Genomic DNA, 16,054 nt, shown 5'->3' with positions numbered 1-16,054 from the left:
CTAGATGAAAAGCCGGAGATGGGCTACTGCTTGACAAAAAAAGAATTCATTCCAGTAAAAAAACTTCAAAGAATGTGATTAACTTAATTTCTTATTAGCGTTCTGTTATGTTGTCCTTCCCAATGCAGCACCTGGTCCAGTGGGATTCGGCTGACCCGGAGTGCCTGCTCCAGCTGGTGAAGGAGATGATCCAGCAGTACCACCAGTACCAGTGCCAGCGTCTGCGCGACAGCTCCCGGCTACTCTTTGAGTATGACAGCCTGCTGGAGGACCCCAGCTACGGCCGCAACATGGAGATCTACGCCGGACGCAAAAACAGCTGGGTATGGATGGATGGATGGAACACATGCAGCGTCTAAAACGTTTTTTTATTTTTTATTATTATTTTCATTCCAAAACATTCTCACCGTCACACCAGGAGACTAGACAAGCCAAACAAACCCCATCCTCGTACACAGGTGACGTCTGCTTGTGCGTATTTTGTTCAGAATAGACATCCTCTCCTATTGGGTTTTCTGTGTAGTTTTTCTTTTGGTGGCGTTGTGTGCTGTCGGGGCTTGCTATGTTAATATTGGTTTGGTCCTTGATCTGTTGCAACCTAGTCCTAAGCTAGTAAACTAAACTAGTCCTTACCCGTTGAAAGATAGATCGTAGCCTATTATGGATACATGCATTTTTAGGCAAAATGCCCTTTTTAGCAATGCCCTGCTCCACAATCGCACTTTTAACTCAGGAGAGTACACAGAATATGACCAACCATTTTGTACTTTTAGATGTTCTGTGTCATGTGTTACACTCTTATCACTGTTAATCGCCATCACTCCTATTTTTGAGTGGTGCAACCACTCCCAAGGAACAGTAATGTCCGTGTTCACCTATGTACCTATGTGGCCATGAGCACCAGTATATGACTATGAGTACCAGTAGGGGCGCTGTTGTGCCAAAAACAAAAAAGAGAGAGAGATAGTATTAGTGCTGCACTGTTGCCTGCTATTGAGAGAGAGAGAGAGAGAGAGGGGAGAGGATGGGGGGGGGGGGAGAGGGGAGAGAGAGAGAGAGGGGAGTTGCACCACTCAGTTCACACGGGTGTGATTTTTATTTAACCTTTGCTTATCCAGGAAAGATTTATTTGTTTCCAGCCGTGCTCTGCTTTGCTTTGCATTTCATCCATACACAAATTCACAACTGTCTGGGACCTTCCCCAGTACTGCCAGTACTGCATGGATGATTTGAAGGATGCATTTGCAATGGAAAAAAACACAATCATGCAGCATCAGGTCTTCTTTACAAAACACCGATTATGCAATTGGGAAAGAAGTTCAAGTGGTTGTTTCGTAAGTGTGTGGACGAAACGCTGTGTGCTTCTGCAGATGAAATCGTCGTAAATAGGATGTGGTAAGGTTGTGCGGTTTTTGGGCAAACAGCCATTGTGGCGAACCTGATTTTTCTTTTGTCGGCCTAGAAAATCACTGAAGCACTCGAGCCAGCATACTGTCAGATTGTCTCTGTCGGTTGGAAAACTCATAATGTCCCAAACGGTCAGTTGTCAGGATTCAAAATCAAAAGTAGCAAAAATAGCAGCTCAAAAGCTCGTAGATCTGCCATTTTGGATGCTTTTGTGTGACGCATGTATGACGCAAGTATAGGGCATGAATTTATGGAAAAAACCACAAAAAAGTTGAAATACTGTATGGAGAGGCAAGGTTTCTGATCGGTATGTTGATCAGGCAGTTTTGTTTGTGATGTTCTTTCCAGTTGTGTTCAACCCTTTTCAATCAAGGTCCATTATTTATTCAGCATTTGAGCAACCGACCACAGTTTTGATTACATTTAGCCTCTCAGACCCACAACTAAAGAATATTTTGTTATCATTGGATAAGATTTTGTCCACAATTCCATGCTGTATTGATGTGGCACCACTAGGAAAGATGACAGGCAAATGCTGATCAAAATAAGAATTATTTTAATTGCTAATTGTGCAGACTTATTGTAAATCACGGTAAGTAGCCTAATGCAGGTATTTAACAAAGATGTAACTCTTGAGAGCGTTAAATGAAACCATATGGACCTGTGAGGGTCCATTTGGTTTCATTTTACACTCAAGTTTGGTTACCAACTCTCCATTTAGCTGGGGACCACCTGGAACACTCTTTTTTAACCACTGGTTAAAACCACTTCTCTCTGCCTCTCTCATTGCAGACGGGAGAGTTTTCGGCGCGTTTCCTGCTCAAGTTGCCCGTGGACTTCAGTAACATCCCTGTGTATCTCCTCAAGGTGAACGAGCTCTCACTATTATCCTACAGTATGCTATTCAAACTTTCTCATTTCAAGGACCCCCAAATATGATATGTGTTTTGTGCCTGGGACCCCACAAGAGTGGATTTGAGTTAAACAATAATATAATTATATTCAAACTTTTTGTCATTTTTCCGAATTTGTTCAAAATAGTAGATGTACAAGCTCGCAGCACGAAGTGACACTGTGAGATGTGAGACACACAGACGCTTTCCTGGTTTTAATGGGTTAAACCACGGACTCCCATTTGACATGATTCTTCATCTATGGACCCCACCCCCTAAGGACCCCTGGGATCCCCAGACCCCTCTTTGAGAACCACTGCTGTAAAGCCAGTGAACTCGCACTCAGTCTATGTTGGGATACCATATTTTCTATTAAGCAGTGGCAAGATGCTATTTTTGAGCCGTGCAATCTGTATGTGCTCTGGTTGTTTGTGTATGCAGGTAGTGGCAGGGCTTATTAAATAACTGATTGGGTGCAGACTGCGTGCGTGCGTGCGTGAACACACACACCACCCGAGTAAGTCGTTTGAGTGCATGCGTGTGTGCGTGCAATCCGTGCATGCTCCTGGACAGACTCTGGTTTTGGGGGCTGTGAGTTGACTAATCAGCAGCCCGTCACTCTCGATCTGCTCTGAGCCGCGTAGTGTCTGCAGGCTGCACAGACCAATCTCTCTCTCTCTCTCCCTTTCTCTCTCTGTGTCCCTCTCCCTGCCTGTCTTGTTTTCTCCCTCTCGCTGTCACTCCGTGCGTCTTTCCTCTGCCTTGTTGTGCGCTGGAGGGCCCGCCGGCTCTCTCCCCCTCTATCTCTCTCTCTCTCTCTCTATGTCCTTTTTCTCCAGCCTGGCTGGGTTTTGTGAGGGGAAATGATGGTAAACAGAAGGAAAACGGCAGCCATGGTCAGGCTCACACACACACACACACACACATACACACAGCCCCCTCCGTCCGTCCGTCCGTCCTCCTCATGTCCACCACTGGCTATACTGTACTGGAGCATCGAGACTCCCGTTTCTCTCAGGAAAGCTTTGAGCGCATTATGGTTCCAGTACCACTGTTAATTTAGTTGACTAAGACTAAAAGACTAATGTTCTTGATATTTAGTCGACTAAGACTAAGCAATTTCAGAAGACTAAATAGGACTAAGACTAAATGGTGTGTTATTCAAAAGACTAAAACTAAATATTTTCTGGCTAAATTAACATTGCATTAAGACTAAGACTAAAAGAAAAAGACTGATGAAGACTAAATGGGGTTATTCACAAGACTAAACCAAAATGTGCCTAAAAAAAACTGTCCAGTACTGCAAAAAAAAAAAAAAGTATCTGTACTTTTACTTGAGTTAGTATTTGTGTTTTGCGATACTCATGACTTTCACTCTACTACAGTTGCATTGCAAAGACAAATATTATACATTTGACTCCACTAAAATTCTTAGGAAGGTGAAAAAGTGCATTATGAATTGAGCATTGAGCCCTGTTTCTCTAGCCCTGCTATTTTTACTATCTTTTACTGTATGCCGTAAATGTAACAGAGCAATGCTTTGGTATTTAAAAGAAATTAAGTTGTATATGAATATTTAAAAGCAGGTACTTTTGAATACTGTAGCATTTTGTTTTTTATATGGTTCTTTTTGGTTCATTTAGCCATGGGGACCACCTGGAACCCCCTCAAGGACCACCGGTGGTCCTCGCACCACTGGCTGAGAACCACTCAACACCACTGCTCTCGGGGCCGACGCTTTGAGCACATTATGGGCTCCCGGTAGTCGAAACCCATTTCATGGCTGCATCGCCGGCCAGGCGGCCACTGCATACAGAGATACTTTTTTAAAGCATGTCCTCGGGCAAGAATTTCTAGGCACGTCCCTCGGGGGAGCTCCATTAGTGGATATTTTTTTTAAATCAATCTAGCTGTCACTTAAGAGTTTCTGGGGGTTCACGTTGAGGGAACTCGGCAGCAAGGCAGGCACGCCAACATCACCTTGTACTCTGTTGGAGGTGGACTTGTCGCTGTAGGTGGGCAGCTATCTCTCCGTTTCTCTCTGTTTTCTGTTTGCCAGCGATATTATTAGAGCAGGTGCTCTGGGATGAGGATATCATGTTCACTGCTTCATATAGGAGGAACAGGATTTGTCAACCCGTGGGACACAACATGGCATCTCCATGACTGGAGAGCCCCAGAGTTTTAGGTCTGTCCATCCGACGCCAATCCCGATTTCAGCGAGTCCCTTCACCACCGATTTCCAATGTTCTGGCCGGTGCTTTGTTAAAAAGTAATTCGAAAAATGTAGGACGTTTAATACTTAATATTTTAATACTCACTTAAGCAAATAAAATATTATTTTATTTAAAAATAAAAAAATGTAATACATTTTGTGTGTATATTCAATATTTCGAAAAGAACATTTAACTTTAATGATACAATGAACAAAGTAAACAAATGCATACAATAAATGAAGATTATTTTATTTAACCACCTAATACCTTTTCAAAAAAGAAAATCTAAAATAGCTGATCTACAAGCTCGCAGCGTGATTGCAACACGTTATGTTTGTGAACTTGTAGAGCTGCTGTTTTTTATTCATTCTTTCAAAGGACAAAACATCTGGACAGCTCAGCTGCATCATTGCCAATATCAATGTTGTAAAAAAGAGAAAAAGTCACACATTGGCCATCGGATGTGCTCCATCAGATATCCATCTGGGGTCATATCTGAGAGATAACATCTCAACTCACAGAGGAGTGATCTGCTATGGGTCCTACACCTTGTCCACCCACACATTCCAGATGATTGGGACTCACACGGAGCACGGGCTGGACTCTGAATACTGTACTCCCAGTGCAGTGACCTCGATTCCCAAGGCGACAGTTGTTGCGGCGGTGCAATTGCTTTCAATCACGTCAACGCTATCTCCACTCAAGTCGCCCTTGCTTGCGTTGTTGTGGAGCATGCAGATTGCAGACCCCCCCCCCCCCCCCCCCCCCCCCCCTGTGTGTGGACGGAGCGTGCTGTTACACGGCACACACCCCTGAACTTAATTCACCCCAGAAGAATGCCGTGTCGAAAGCAAACACCAATTCATTATGTCGACCATTAATGTCTCGGCGTCACAAATGAACGTGTTTTCATGCGGTTGTGTGAGCAGCACACTCTACCTCGTCCTTCTGCTAGCCAATTCATTGAATATACCACGAGCTTATCTAGTCCCATGCTCATTCGTGGACGTGGCAGCTCTTGTTTTATGGAGGGAAATAATATGATGACATTGTGCGTGACCCCCGGTGCACATTGGACACGACCGTACCGGTTTGTCACGGCTTTTGGGTCACTGGCGCACAGCCGCAGCATCTGAGCTGAGACGGTTGGAGCGTGCTGCCGGCCACCAGTATCGCTGAGGGTCAAGTAGGGGTCTCACTGTACAGTTGAAAGGTGCCATTAAGGCATTGCAAACGGGGAGCGAGGAACGCACACGTTGTTGCCTGGATCAGCGACGGGTCTGCTCAAGAGGGGCGCGACAACGCAAGCGTAAAAAAAAAAAAGCTAAACCGAATCCAGGTCTGGTGAGTCGCGGGGGGGGGGGGGGGGGGGGGGGGGGGGGGGGGGCGTGTGCATGAAACGAGCACACTCGCAAACTAATTCACGGGACCGCGCTCACGTAAATACGATTGCGTTGTCGCACTGCGACTTCTCCGAGCCAAAAACGCAGGTCTCATTGAAAATGAACTATAGGCGCATTTTATCGCTCCCCGTTTGCTATAGGCCCTTTATTGATAATGGTGCAGTGAGAAATCATGTGTCATGAAGCTTCAACGGCCATGTGTGATCCTCAAGTAACTGCAAACAAACACCGCCAACAGTCACCGATTTATACTGTATTAATGATGTGTTTATGATGTGAATCCATAAACCTCGCCACCTAATTGAAATTCATCCCAGCAGTCAGAGAGGCGTAAGAGGACATATTCCATCTGCCCACTCGCACATATATTCCGCTCGTCTCTGCAATGTGCTGATTTGAAACCCGCACAAAACCAACTCCTAGAGAGTGGAGAGACCATCTTGCATCGCAATTACCAGCCGGCAGGCAGCGACGCCGAATGGGTGTGCATGGTGCGTTACAATGTACAATTTAGGCATTTAGCAGACGCTCTTAATCCAGGGCGACTTACATTAAGCAAAGATGGAATATGGCCTTTATTCACCTGTTTACTTGAGTAAAAGTCAAAAGTATTGCCATCAAAATGCATAGGCTACTTACAGTACCAGAGTAAAAGGTTCTACAGATTTAGAGTTTGTATCTAATAACTGATCTACAAGCTCACAACGTGTTGATGTAGACCGGCTAGTTGAACTAATTTAAAATGTTTTTCACAATAGTAAAAAATAGCAAATATCCCTTTAGGGATAATGTGGTAAGGGTTTGGTGAAACTGATGTATTCATTAAAAAGTAGGAATAGACAAAAAAAATCCCCAAAAGGTAGCACATCGAAGATTTCAAATAAATGGAGGACAAAGTACTCATTTGTTTTATTGGCACACACCAAAGATGAATGCTCGGTATTTCGGCCTTCAACAGAGAATTTTCTCATTTAGATTTATTCATTATGCCTAAGCGTCCTTGCATGGACGACATTTAGACCATGATGGTAGTATTAACCCATTCAGAACGGGAACCCCTTTTGGTGTTTTAAGCATTATGTTATACTTTAGCTATTGAAAAATAGCAGATCTACAAGCTCTCCGTTAAAGGAGAACTTCACCCATTTCCAATCCTCTTATCTCCTTACTAATGCTCAATGGCACAAATACCGTCTACTCAATTATTTGCCATTTGCACAAAAAATGGTCACACAAATTAAAATGTTAGCACAAATTCGACCAAGACAGTTGCAATGTCAAGCCTGGTTATTCAGGTAAATTGAGCTTAAGCTTTAGACTCTTATCACAGAGGTTCACGCACACATGCATGCATTGCACGTCATATAATACTGTACATATATAGTGGGGTCCTTTTAAAATGTTTGTTTGTGCTGTGTCTTAGTTTTGGTCCTTTTATGTTTATTAAATAGGCTTAATGTTTTTATGTTGCACCGCAATGGACTGAGGGGAAACGATATTTCATATTCTTTATGTACTGTATATAAGTGAGAAGTTCAGTCACACGAGAGAGAATCGGAGTAGAGTCGCTGCTTCTTCGCCTGGAAATGAGCCAGCTTATTTAGTCCGGGCATCTGGTTAGGATGCCTCTCGGGCGTCTCCCTAGGGAGGTCCTTGAGGCACGTCCCACTGGGAGGAGACCCCGGGGTGCAGACCAAGGCGCAGTTGGAGGATGGTGCTCTGGAGAGGGAAGTCTGGAGCACTCTGGTGCCATGTGCCACTCTCTGTTTTGCCCCTGTGACCCGACCACGGATAAGCGGTTGAATATGGTTGGATGGATGGATTTATGTATATAAGTACATGGGGAAGGTGACAAATACAGATTCTGATATACATGTACGCACGCACCTTGGATAACCGAGGGTTAGGTCACTGAGGCAGAACTCTGACCCGCTTTTTTTATTCTTGGTTGTACATCAGGGCGCTCACCGGAAATGGCCGATCTGCAAGCTCACAACGTGTTGCGCTGCGACGCGTTGTGAGCTTGCCGATCGGCTATTTCCGGTTGGACGACACAGGGCGTGCAGCTAAGCATAAAGGCTCAGGCTTCAGGCTATATAGTCTGCTAATCTGTACTGGTAGGTGGACGTTTGCTCACAGTCGTACGTACGTGGAGGACGATGGTTACCTGAAGCCAAGTGTCCAGACACGTGGTCTGAGCTCACCACGGTGCGCATATCGCTGCTGTCGCGCAAGAAAACCTCGTATCTCCATAACCTCTTATCTCCATATTTTTTGCCTTTTCTCTTTTTTGGTTTTCTTAATCGATTGAGACCTGAGACCAGATTCTAAAAATGTCTTCTAAATCATGACTGTTTCTATATCGGTGTATTTTCATGTCAAGGACCCCAGATATTATATGTATTTAGCTGCCGGACCCCCATCTGAAAATATGTTGTACCCGGGACCGCCTCCAGAAGCAAAAGCTTTGAGTTAAAAAACATTTGCTGTGAAAGAATATCATATTCAAAGATTTGCGACACGTTTTCAAGATTTTTCTAAAAATAGCAGATCTACAACCTTGCATGAACTTGTATATCTAGCTAAAGTATAAAATATTGGTAATAGTGGTTAAAAGCAGATGCATTCCAGGTCTTAATTATCATACAACGGCGTCAAAAGGTATAAAAAGTAGCAGATCCGCAAACTTCGCGCCGCGCTTTGACCTTGACGATCTGACTGCTACTTTTGCTTTCAATTTTTTTTAATAATAGTCCTGAAGAGTAACAGTTTTGGACATATGAGGTTTCCACCAGGCGGGAGAGACGGTATTTTGACCTTAACCGTGTTGACTTCCCAGCCTCGGGGAGGGAGAGGGCTGAGCTATTTTTTCCTCTTTTTTTTTTTTCTCCTTTCTTCCCCCCCTACCTTTTTATTTATAACCACATGAACCCTAGCCAGCCATCCTTATTTTGGGCATGCCATAATAGGCATACATTTTGTAGAAAATGGGGCCGACTGCGTTTTCAGCCCAGTGAATGTCGTGTAGAGGGACAAAAGCAGTGTAGAACCCCTGCGGGTCAACTGAAGTTTCTTTGGGCTTAAAGTGAATAAGGTGCTGGCCTGTCAGCTGTCCTCCTCATTATCAACAATAATGCAATAAGCTTTATTTATAAAACACGTTTCGAAGTGCCTTTACAAAGAAACGACATGAAATGCGGCAAGGATGAGGAAACAAAGCCGTAATGGACCAAATTAAAATAATTTGACCTAGACCGAACATTAACATAAACGTCAAATAAAACAAATGGCGCCAAATATCCTCAATGAGACGAGTTCAAATGCCTACAAAGGTCTACAAGGAAGGCAGTGTCTGCTATATAAAAAAATAAAAGGCTTTGACGTAAAAATAGCTTTTCAGAAGTGATTTAAAAGCCTCGGATCCTCAGGAAGGGTGTTCCGAGGTCGAGTGCAGGAGGACATGGTATGTGCACCATTTCAGAGACTCGTGCTTTGATCATGCCTCGACCTCTCCCCTCTCCTATTAGAAGTTGTTTTTGTACTCGCGGCCCTCGTATATATATATATATCACACGTCACCTTTTGACCTCCCCCTTAGCTGTCATATTTAGCGTTTGTGCTTATAGCGGTGACGTTGTTTGACACGGGTTGTTGCCCTGAAAGACGCCTCAGTGAGTTGATCGATTAAACCCAATGTGTGTTCATCCCACGACCATGCCGATAATATATTTACTCTATTTAATCTTGATGGTATAGGGGGGAGAAAAAGACAAATAAAAATGTGACATTGTATAGAGATTTACACAACACAAAACTTCAAAAAGGCGTAGAAGAAAAAAGAAATAGCATCAATGTGAGCTATTTGATCTATTATCCATCGGGGTCCTCGAATCGGGGTCCTCAAACTGGGTGTCCAAAAGTAATTAACGTAGCATCACAAGAATGTTACCCACTTTATCCTTTTACATGTTGGCTATTCAGAAATAGCAGATCTACAAGCTCGGAGCACGTCACTTCATGCCGCGTTGCGAGCTTGTACATATGCACATTTTTGAAAGATTTCAAATAGTCTTCTCTTCTGGGGGCCCCTGGCACAATTTGCTCTTTTTTTCTGTCATTGTAATATTTGCCTGATGAAGACCTTGTAGGTCGAATCGGTGCAAGTGTTGCCTCTTAATAAAGTAAGTCTCGGAGCTGTAGAAACTAGTGTGCGGATGTTTTTGCTCCTCTTTGATGTTGGCCCCTGGCACAAAACATATTTAGACGGGGAGCTGTGGGTCCTCAACTACGGTTTTATGCGACAAAGTATGTTGGGTTAGAATTCACACTGGCTTCATGCTCCTGGCTTTGCATCTTCCTCCAGTGTCCTTGAGTTCACAGCCTTCCTCTTGTGTGCATCACAGCTGTTCCCGACAGCAAGCGAAAGTACACATTTTCCCTCTAATTACCGCCGTGACCTTTTCGCTCCGTCGTGACTCCCAGGAACGTTAATGCTACGGTGCCACGGTGGTCACGCTGCCATATATTACCAGGCTTCCCCCGTGTCTGTCCGTCGCATCCTCCATAGACGGACCGTACGTATACAGCACATCAGTGGTTCCCAAATGTCAAGGACCCCCAGATTGACACTAATTAGCCCGCGGACCCCCATTTGAAAAGATATGCCAGGGACAGCCCCGTGAGTGAAGATTTTTACGGCTCTAGCAGTGATTCTCAACCCGTTTAATTTCAAGGACCCCCCAGTTTGACATGCATTAGTCTACGCTACGGACCCCCATTTAATGGCATTTCTATCGCTGGGACCCCCAATTTATATTGTAAAATCAAGGTTAATCTAACTCTGAGAGTGTACACAACACATGGGAACAAATGTATCTGAGTTACGGACTCATAAGGGTCCATTTGGTTCCAAACTATCACTTAGCTGGGGAGCCCCTGGAACTCCCTCAAGGACCCCTGGGGGTCCCCGGACGCCACTTTGGGAACCACTGCAGTACATGATGTGCACAGTGGCGGCTTTTTTCCTCTAAATGTCACATCAACCAGCCTCCAGAGTGATCGCTGCGGAGAAACGCCACATTCGTCGCCCGAGCCCACATAAGCCCCCTCTCACGTGCACTGACCCATGACACGGACGCTGCGCGGCGACGGGAAGGGGATATGACCGCAGTTAGAGACAGACAAGTCCGTGCCTCCCCACAGGATAAACCCATAAGCCCTGCGCTGGACACCATTGATCCATTCGGATGAGCAGGCGGAAAAGCCAGGCCAAGCCAGGTGAATTGAACAACGGCTCACAGGTGTGACAGTCAACGCCACGCATTGTGAACTTGTCGAGCGCCGACCTTTTTGCTGCTTTACACCAGCGTCAGAGGAATAAATCTCACATATCTGTCTGGTTCGTGCCGGGCTATACCAAGCGGGTCCGGGGGGAATAATTGCAGCTCCTCACTGGGTTAGTGGGAGAGTATATCATCATAGGCCTATACACCCTCTCTTCAACCTCAATTTATCTCCCGACGCCTCAGGCCCTGGACATTAAACTGTTCACTCTGCACTCCCCTTTGAATGGTGTTAGCGCCGAGATCAGGAGGTCGAGGCACAGGGACAGCTTCTTCCCCTGTGTAGTAGCACTTATTATTTAATAACAACCTGAATCTTACTGTACACTGGATATTACTGCTATACTGCTGGCAGCCAACACCCCAGACTATATCGTCACATTTATATACCGTACCTGGATTTATTGCCTTTGTTCCAATTTGTAGTGCTGACTGCAATGCACGGTAATAAACAACTTCATTTAGTAAGTGCAATATTCGGTACTGACACTTTAAACAATAAAGGTTATACGGTATACAGTACATACTGTCCCACTGTTACGCACAATCAAATGTTGCGCAACAGGCGCTCCCAGGCTGTGGAGCGATGCGATCGTTTTTTTTATATCAATCAACCTCCGTCTTTTTGATAAAACCTTTTCTTTCGTGAAAACCATTTTATTTTGTGAAAATGTATACTCCGTCAATCAAATTGATTCTGACACCCGCCTAGTCAAGGTGTCTTGAATTACGACAAGGGTCTTAAAGTTGGTGCTAGAGATTCAGGAAGGACATCAATCTCGCAGGACATGTTCATTTCTGCTTATAAGAGCTTACACATTACCCAGCAAAAGTTAAGCCCTTTCACTGTAATGCCCAAGCGACAATGTCTTCCTCTCCCAGGTCAGCACTCTTCTCCATGGGCCTTTTATCCAAAAGCACTTTCCATTAGAGTGTGCATTACGTTCGCCCACCCGCACACACATTCACACACACCGATGGCGGAGGAAACCATGCAAGGCACCAACCTGCACAGAGTCTTGCTCAAGGACAGCCCCGGGATCAAACTGGGAACCTCTCCCAGCCACTCTACCCTTGAGCTGCTGCTACTGTGAACACCTTGGGAATATCCTGTGGTATTGTGGCGATTGGGTCCAATCAGTGTTGTTTTTGGCAGCACATTTTGATTTTAGTTTTAGTCATAGTCTCTTGAATAGTTTTCATTTAGTTTTAGTCTCATTTCAGTCACCTGGAATGTTTTAGTGTTAGTCTAGTTTTAGTCGACTAAATGTCATAGGATTTTAGTCGACTAAATCTACAGTTTATTTAGTCGACTAAAATGTATTTTGGTGGGCCTTGATGCCGTCGTAATGGCTGATTTTACACTTGCTGAAAATAGCCGATCTACAAGCTCACAACACGTCGCGCTGTGACGCGTTGTGTGCTTGGAGATCAGCTATTTTCAGCATGCAAACAAATGTAAAATGACTTATACTGGATCTCTTGTCCACTAGTTTAGCCAAACATTTTAGTCTAGTCTTTATTGTCAGTATATTTAGTCTTAGTTTTAGTCATCATAGCTTAGTTTTAATTTAGTTTCCATTTAGTTTTCGTCAGTGGAAAAACGAAAAAAATTCGTCTTAGTTTTTGTCGACGAAAACAACACTGGGTCCAATTCATACTTGCCTTCCATCGGAAATAATAGACTCCAACCTGCTTCCGTTCTCCTAAAAAAGGCAGCCTCCTCCTCCATGCAGAAACGAAAAGTAAACCGGAGACGGCGTGTCTGTTCTTTTTCCATGCAGGTATCCCTCCATCCCCGTGTCTCCATTTTGTGGTCTTTGCGTGCCTTTTGTGGCCTCTTCAGGAGTTCCCATCATTTAATTATTATCACTCTTCATTATTTTAGGTTCAGCATTCACAAGGCTAGTGCCCCCCCATCCACACCTCTTTATCCTCACAGGTAACACCTGGCATAGCGAAGGATCCGGGTGAGGCTTAGCCTCTGGCTCTTGTTCCCTGTGTCTTCCAACACATTATTTCATTATTCATGCAGGCCCCGTCAGGATCTCCTTTCTCTCTGTCTCTTTTAGACTGTGCAAGTGTGTGTGTGTGTGTGTGTGGGGGGGGGGGGATCTGTCAAATTTAATAAGAAATTACACAAAGTATGATAATTAGATTTGGGGGGGGTGGGGATTAAGATTTAACATTGGTTACTTGGTGGATCGAAGTTCAATGTCGGGAATTAATTTCCGGTTATGTCTTGATTATAACTTCATTGCCACATCGGTTCCCAACTCTCTCCAACTGTACTATATGCCCTCTGCTTGTTTCCCTGGCCGGGTCATACCAAAGACTATAACAATGGGACCCACCAATGCCTCCCATCAAGGGTTGGATTGGGTTTAAGTCCTTGCGACACACTATACTGTATCCGTATTCAGATGTCTGTCTGTCTTGTCTGTCTTGTCTGTCTTGTCTTGTCTGTCTTGTCTTGTCTGTCTTGTCTTGTCTTGTCTTGTCTTGTCTTGTCTGTCTGTGTTGTCTGTCTTGTCTTGTCTGTCTTGTCTTGTCTGTCTGTCTGTGTCTCTCTCTCTCTACCCACATGATCAGTGGAAATTCCTTTTGCAGTGTCATTTCTCTATGTGTGTGTTTGAATATGGACCCGACGTTGGGGAACAATGGACTATAATCTGTATTAGGACTTACATAAACCACTGACCATGGTTATTATGACACATCATGGTGTCTAAAGTGAACACATTGCATTCTGTAGTATGTGTCCTCTCCCTAACCTTGGATAAAACCAGGCTCAGTTGCACGACTATGTTTGACTGAATATCAAGGCCTAACGTTTTCAATACAACGTCGGGGAGCCGTGGGCAGTGGAGAGAACACTGATGCTCTATTAAGAAGCATTTGTTTACTCCGCGTCGCGGGGAAAACAAATTTGTATTAATTTTTTTACCATGTTATTTCGTTATACATGTATGTATCCTAGTATCTCCACTGAACAGATACCCTGGGGACACATAGTAGTGTTAACATAATGTGTGCGTGCGAGAGCGTGTGCAAGCATGTGTGTGTGTGTGTGTGTGCGTGCGTGCGTGCGAGAGCGTGTGCAAGCGTGTGTGTGTGTGTGTGTGTGCGTGTGTGTGTGTGTTTTTGCACCTTGCTTTCATCCATCTGGATGCTTACAGTGCTGTGTATCGCTCAGGGGCAAACAGGAACAGCATACTTAACATGTTAGTTGAATGTTCAACATCGAGTCAAAGCTCCTGCCTCCCCTCTCCTTGGCAACCGACGTTGCCGTCACCTCTGACTCTGAGACAGGGGAGGCGTTTACCCTCCTGTCTTCCGCTATCTCCGGGAGCCTTTCCCAACCATTATAGTGTTAACAGGGTGATTCCGAAGGGTTCAAATTGTTAAGTATTGCTCACAGCAACAACAACACAAAAAGTCCACATTTTAATCAATTCAAGGGGTCTGATTAAGTAAGTGGTCTTTGTTCAGATCAATTGATTTTTTGCACCAGCCCACTCGTAACCTCCTTTCCGTGCGTTCATTGGCTGACACTGTGTGTGTACTGAGCGAGCGTTACAATGGAGCCTGAGCTAAATCAATCTGTCAGCTGGAGCCAAGTAATGACTTGTAATGACTTGGGTCAGAGCAAATGACGCAGTGCTCGTGGCACGTTGGGGTATTCTGCAGTGTCAAAAATGTGAAATAATTAAAAAAATGTCATTGTGCAATCAATTTAAGTGGGCTATTATATTTTCTCCCCTTTTGAGATTAAAGGACGTCTTCACCACTTTTCAACCTATCTTCCAATTGATCCTCACTAATGTTCATGATAAAAAGGCACAATTTCTTTTCTACTCGGTCTGTATCTCATAGGAGTGCTGTGGGCAGTTCAGAAACCTGACATCATTTAAACAAGATCTTTTTTTATATATATTTTTAGTTATATTATCGCCATCAAGATGGCTTCCATTATAGAATTGTAACTTTTCAGGAATAGAAAGACTGCAGTTTCTATTAGCTTGGATTCCCCATCGATAATATCACTGGAAAACTGGTTTCTGAACTGTCCACAGTCTCCTATGAGACACAGACCGAAAAAATAATTGCGCTATTTTATAATGAATATTATAACAACGTGTTTGAAGTTGTTCTTTAATAAGTGCACAGACTGGTGTTTGTGAATCATGCATTTGGGTTGTTTCTCATAGCTTGAGTGTGGTAACACCCAATCCCCTCAGAAGTAGAAGTTGTGTGTGTAACGGTTTGCTTTGCTGACCAGCATGTTGTTTACTTTTTTTAAGACAAAGTACACTGCTGTGTGGCACGAGTGCACGTTGCACGCACACACACTCCCAAATGACCCATACAATCTTGATCGAAAAATATCAGTCCACTGAGGTTATTTTCATTTCTCTAATATTTTTTATTTTAGAAAATTCCTCTAATCTGGTGTACAGGTGATGACATGCACATTACATGCATAATAGAATTACAAATTCTTACTTTCTTTATAATGGGAGAATTGGCACTCAGAGCCTAAACTGGTGACCACTAACCATTTTGGAGATCGGAGTTTTTCATGCTTATATTCAGAACTATCAAAGTAGCAATCCAAGTAGCCAAGTAAAGTACCGGGCAAAACTGGAATCTATTGTTTGGTCAACCCCCCAAAAACATTTCATAATTCTTCTTAGTGAGATAACCATAGTAATTTTATCACTTTGTTTTAGCCTTAAATTATCCTCAATTTCTTTTGAGTTCATTTCTCATGTTTGGATGGGGTCACCTGA

General features: G+C 43.9%; 1 protein-coding gene across 1 annotated transcript in view; it reads left to right on the top strand.

The window, feature by feature from the left end:
• babam2 (BRISC and BRCA1 A complex member 2) overlaps positions 1-16,054 on the top strand; it is a 102,483-nt gene that overhangs the window by 29,359 nt on the left and 57,070 nt on the right. Inside the window, exons 5-6 of the mRNA XM_083792880.1 lie at positions 129-323; positions 2,200-2,274. Of these exons, the coding sequence (XP_083649006.1) occupies positions 129-323; positions 2,200-2,274 (270 nt within the window). The remainder of the gene's footprint in view (positions 1-128; positions 324-2,199; positions 2,275-16,054) is intronic.

The sequence above is a fragment of the Protomyctophum parallelum genome (assembly GCF_964188405.1).
Source record: "Protomyctophum parallelum genome assembly, chromosome: 20".
Taxonomy (NCBI): Eukaryota; Metazoa; Chordata; class Actinopteri; order Myctophiformes; family Myctophidae; genus Protomyctophum; species Protomyctophum parallelum.
This window is presented reverse-complemented; position numbering and strand designations above follow the sequence as displayed.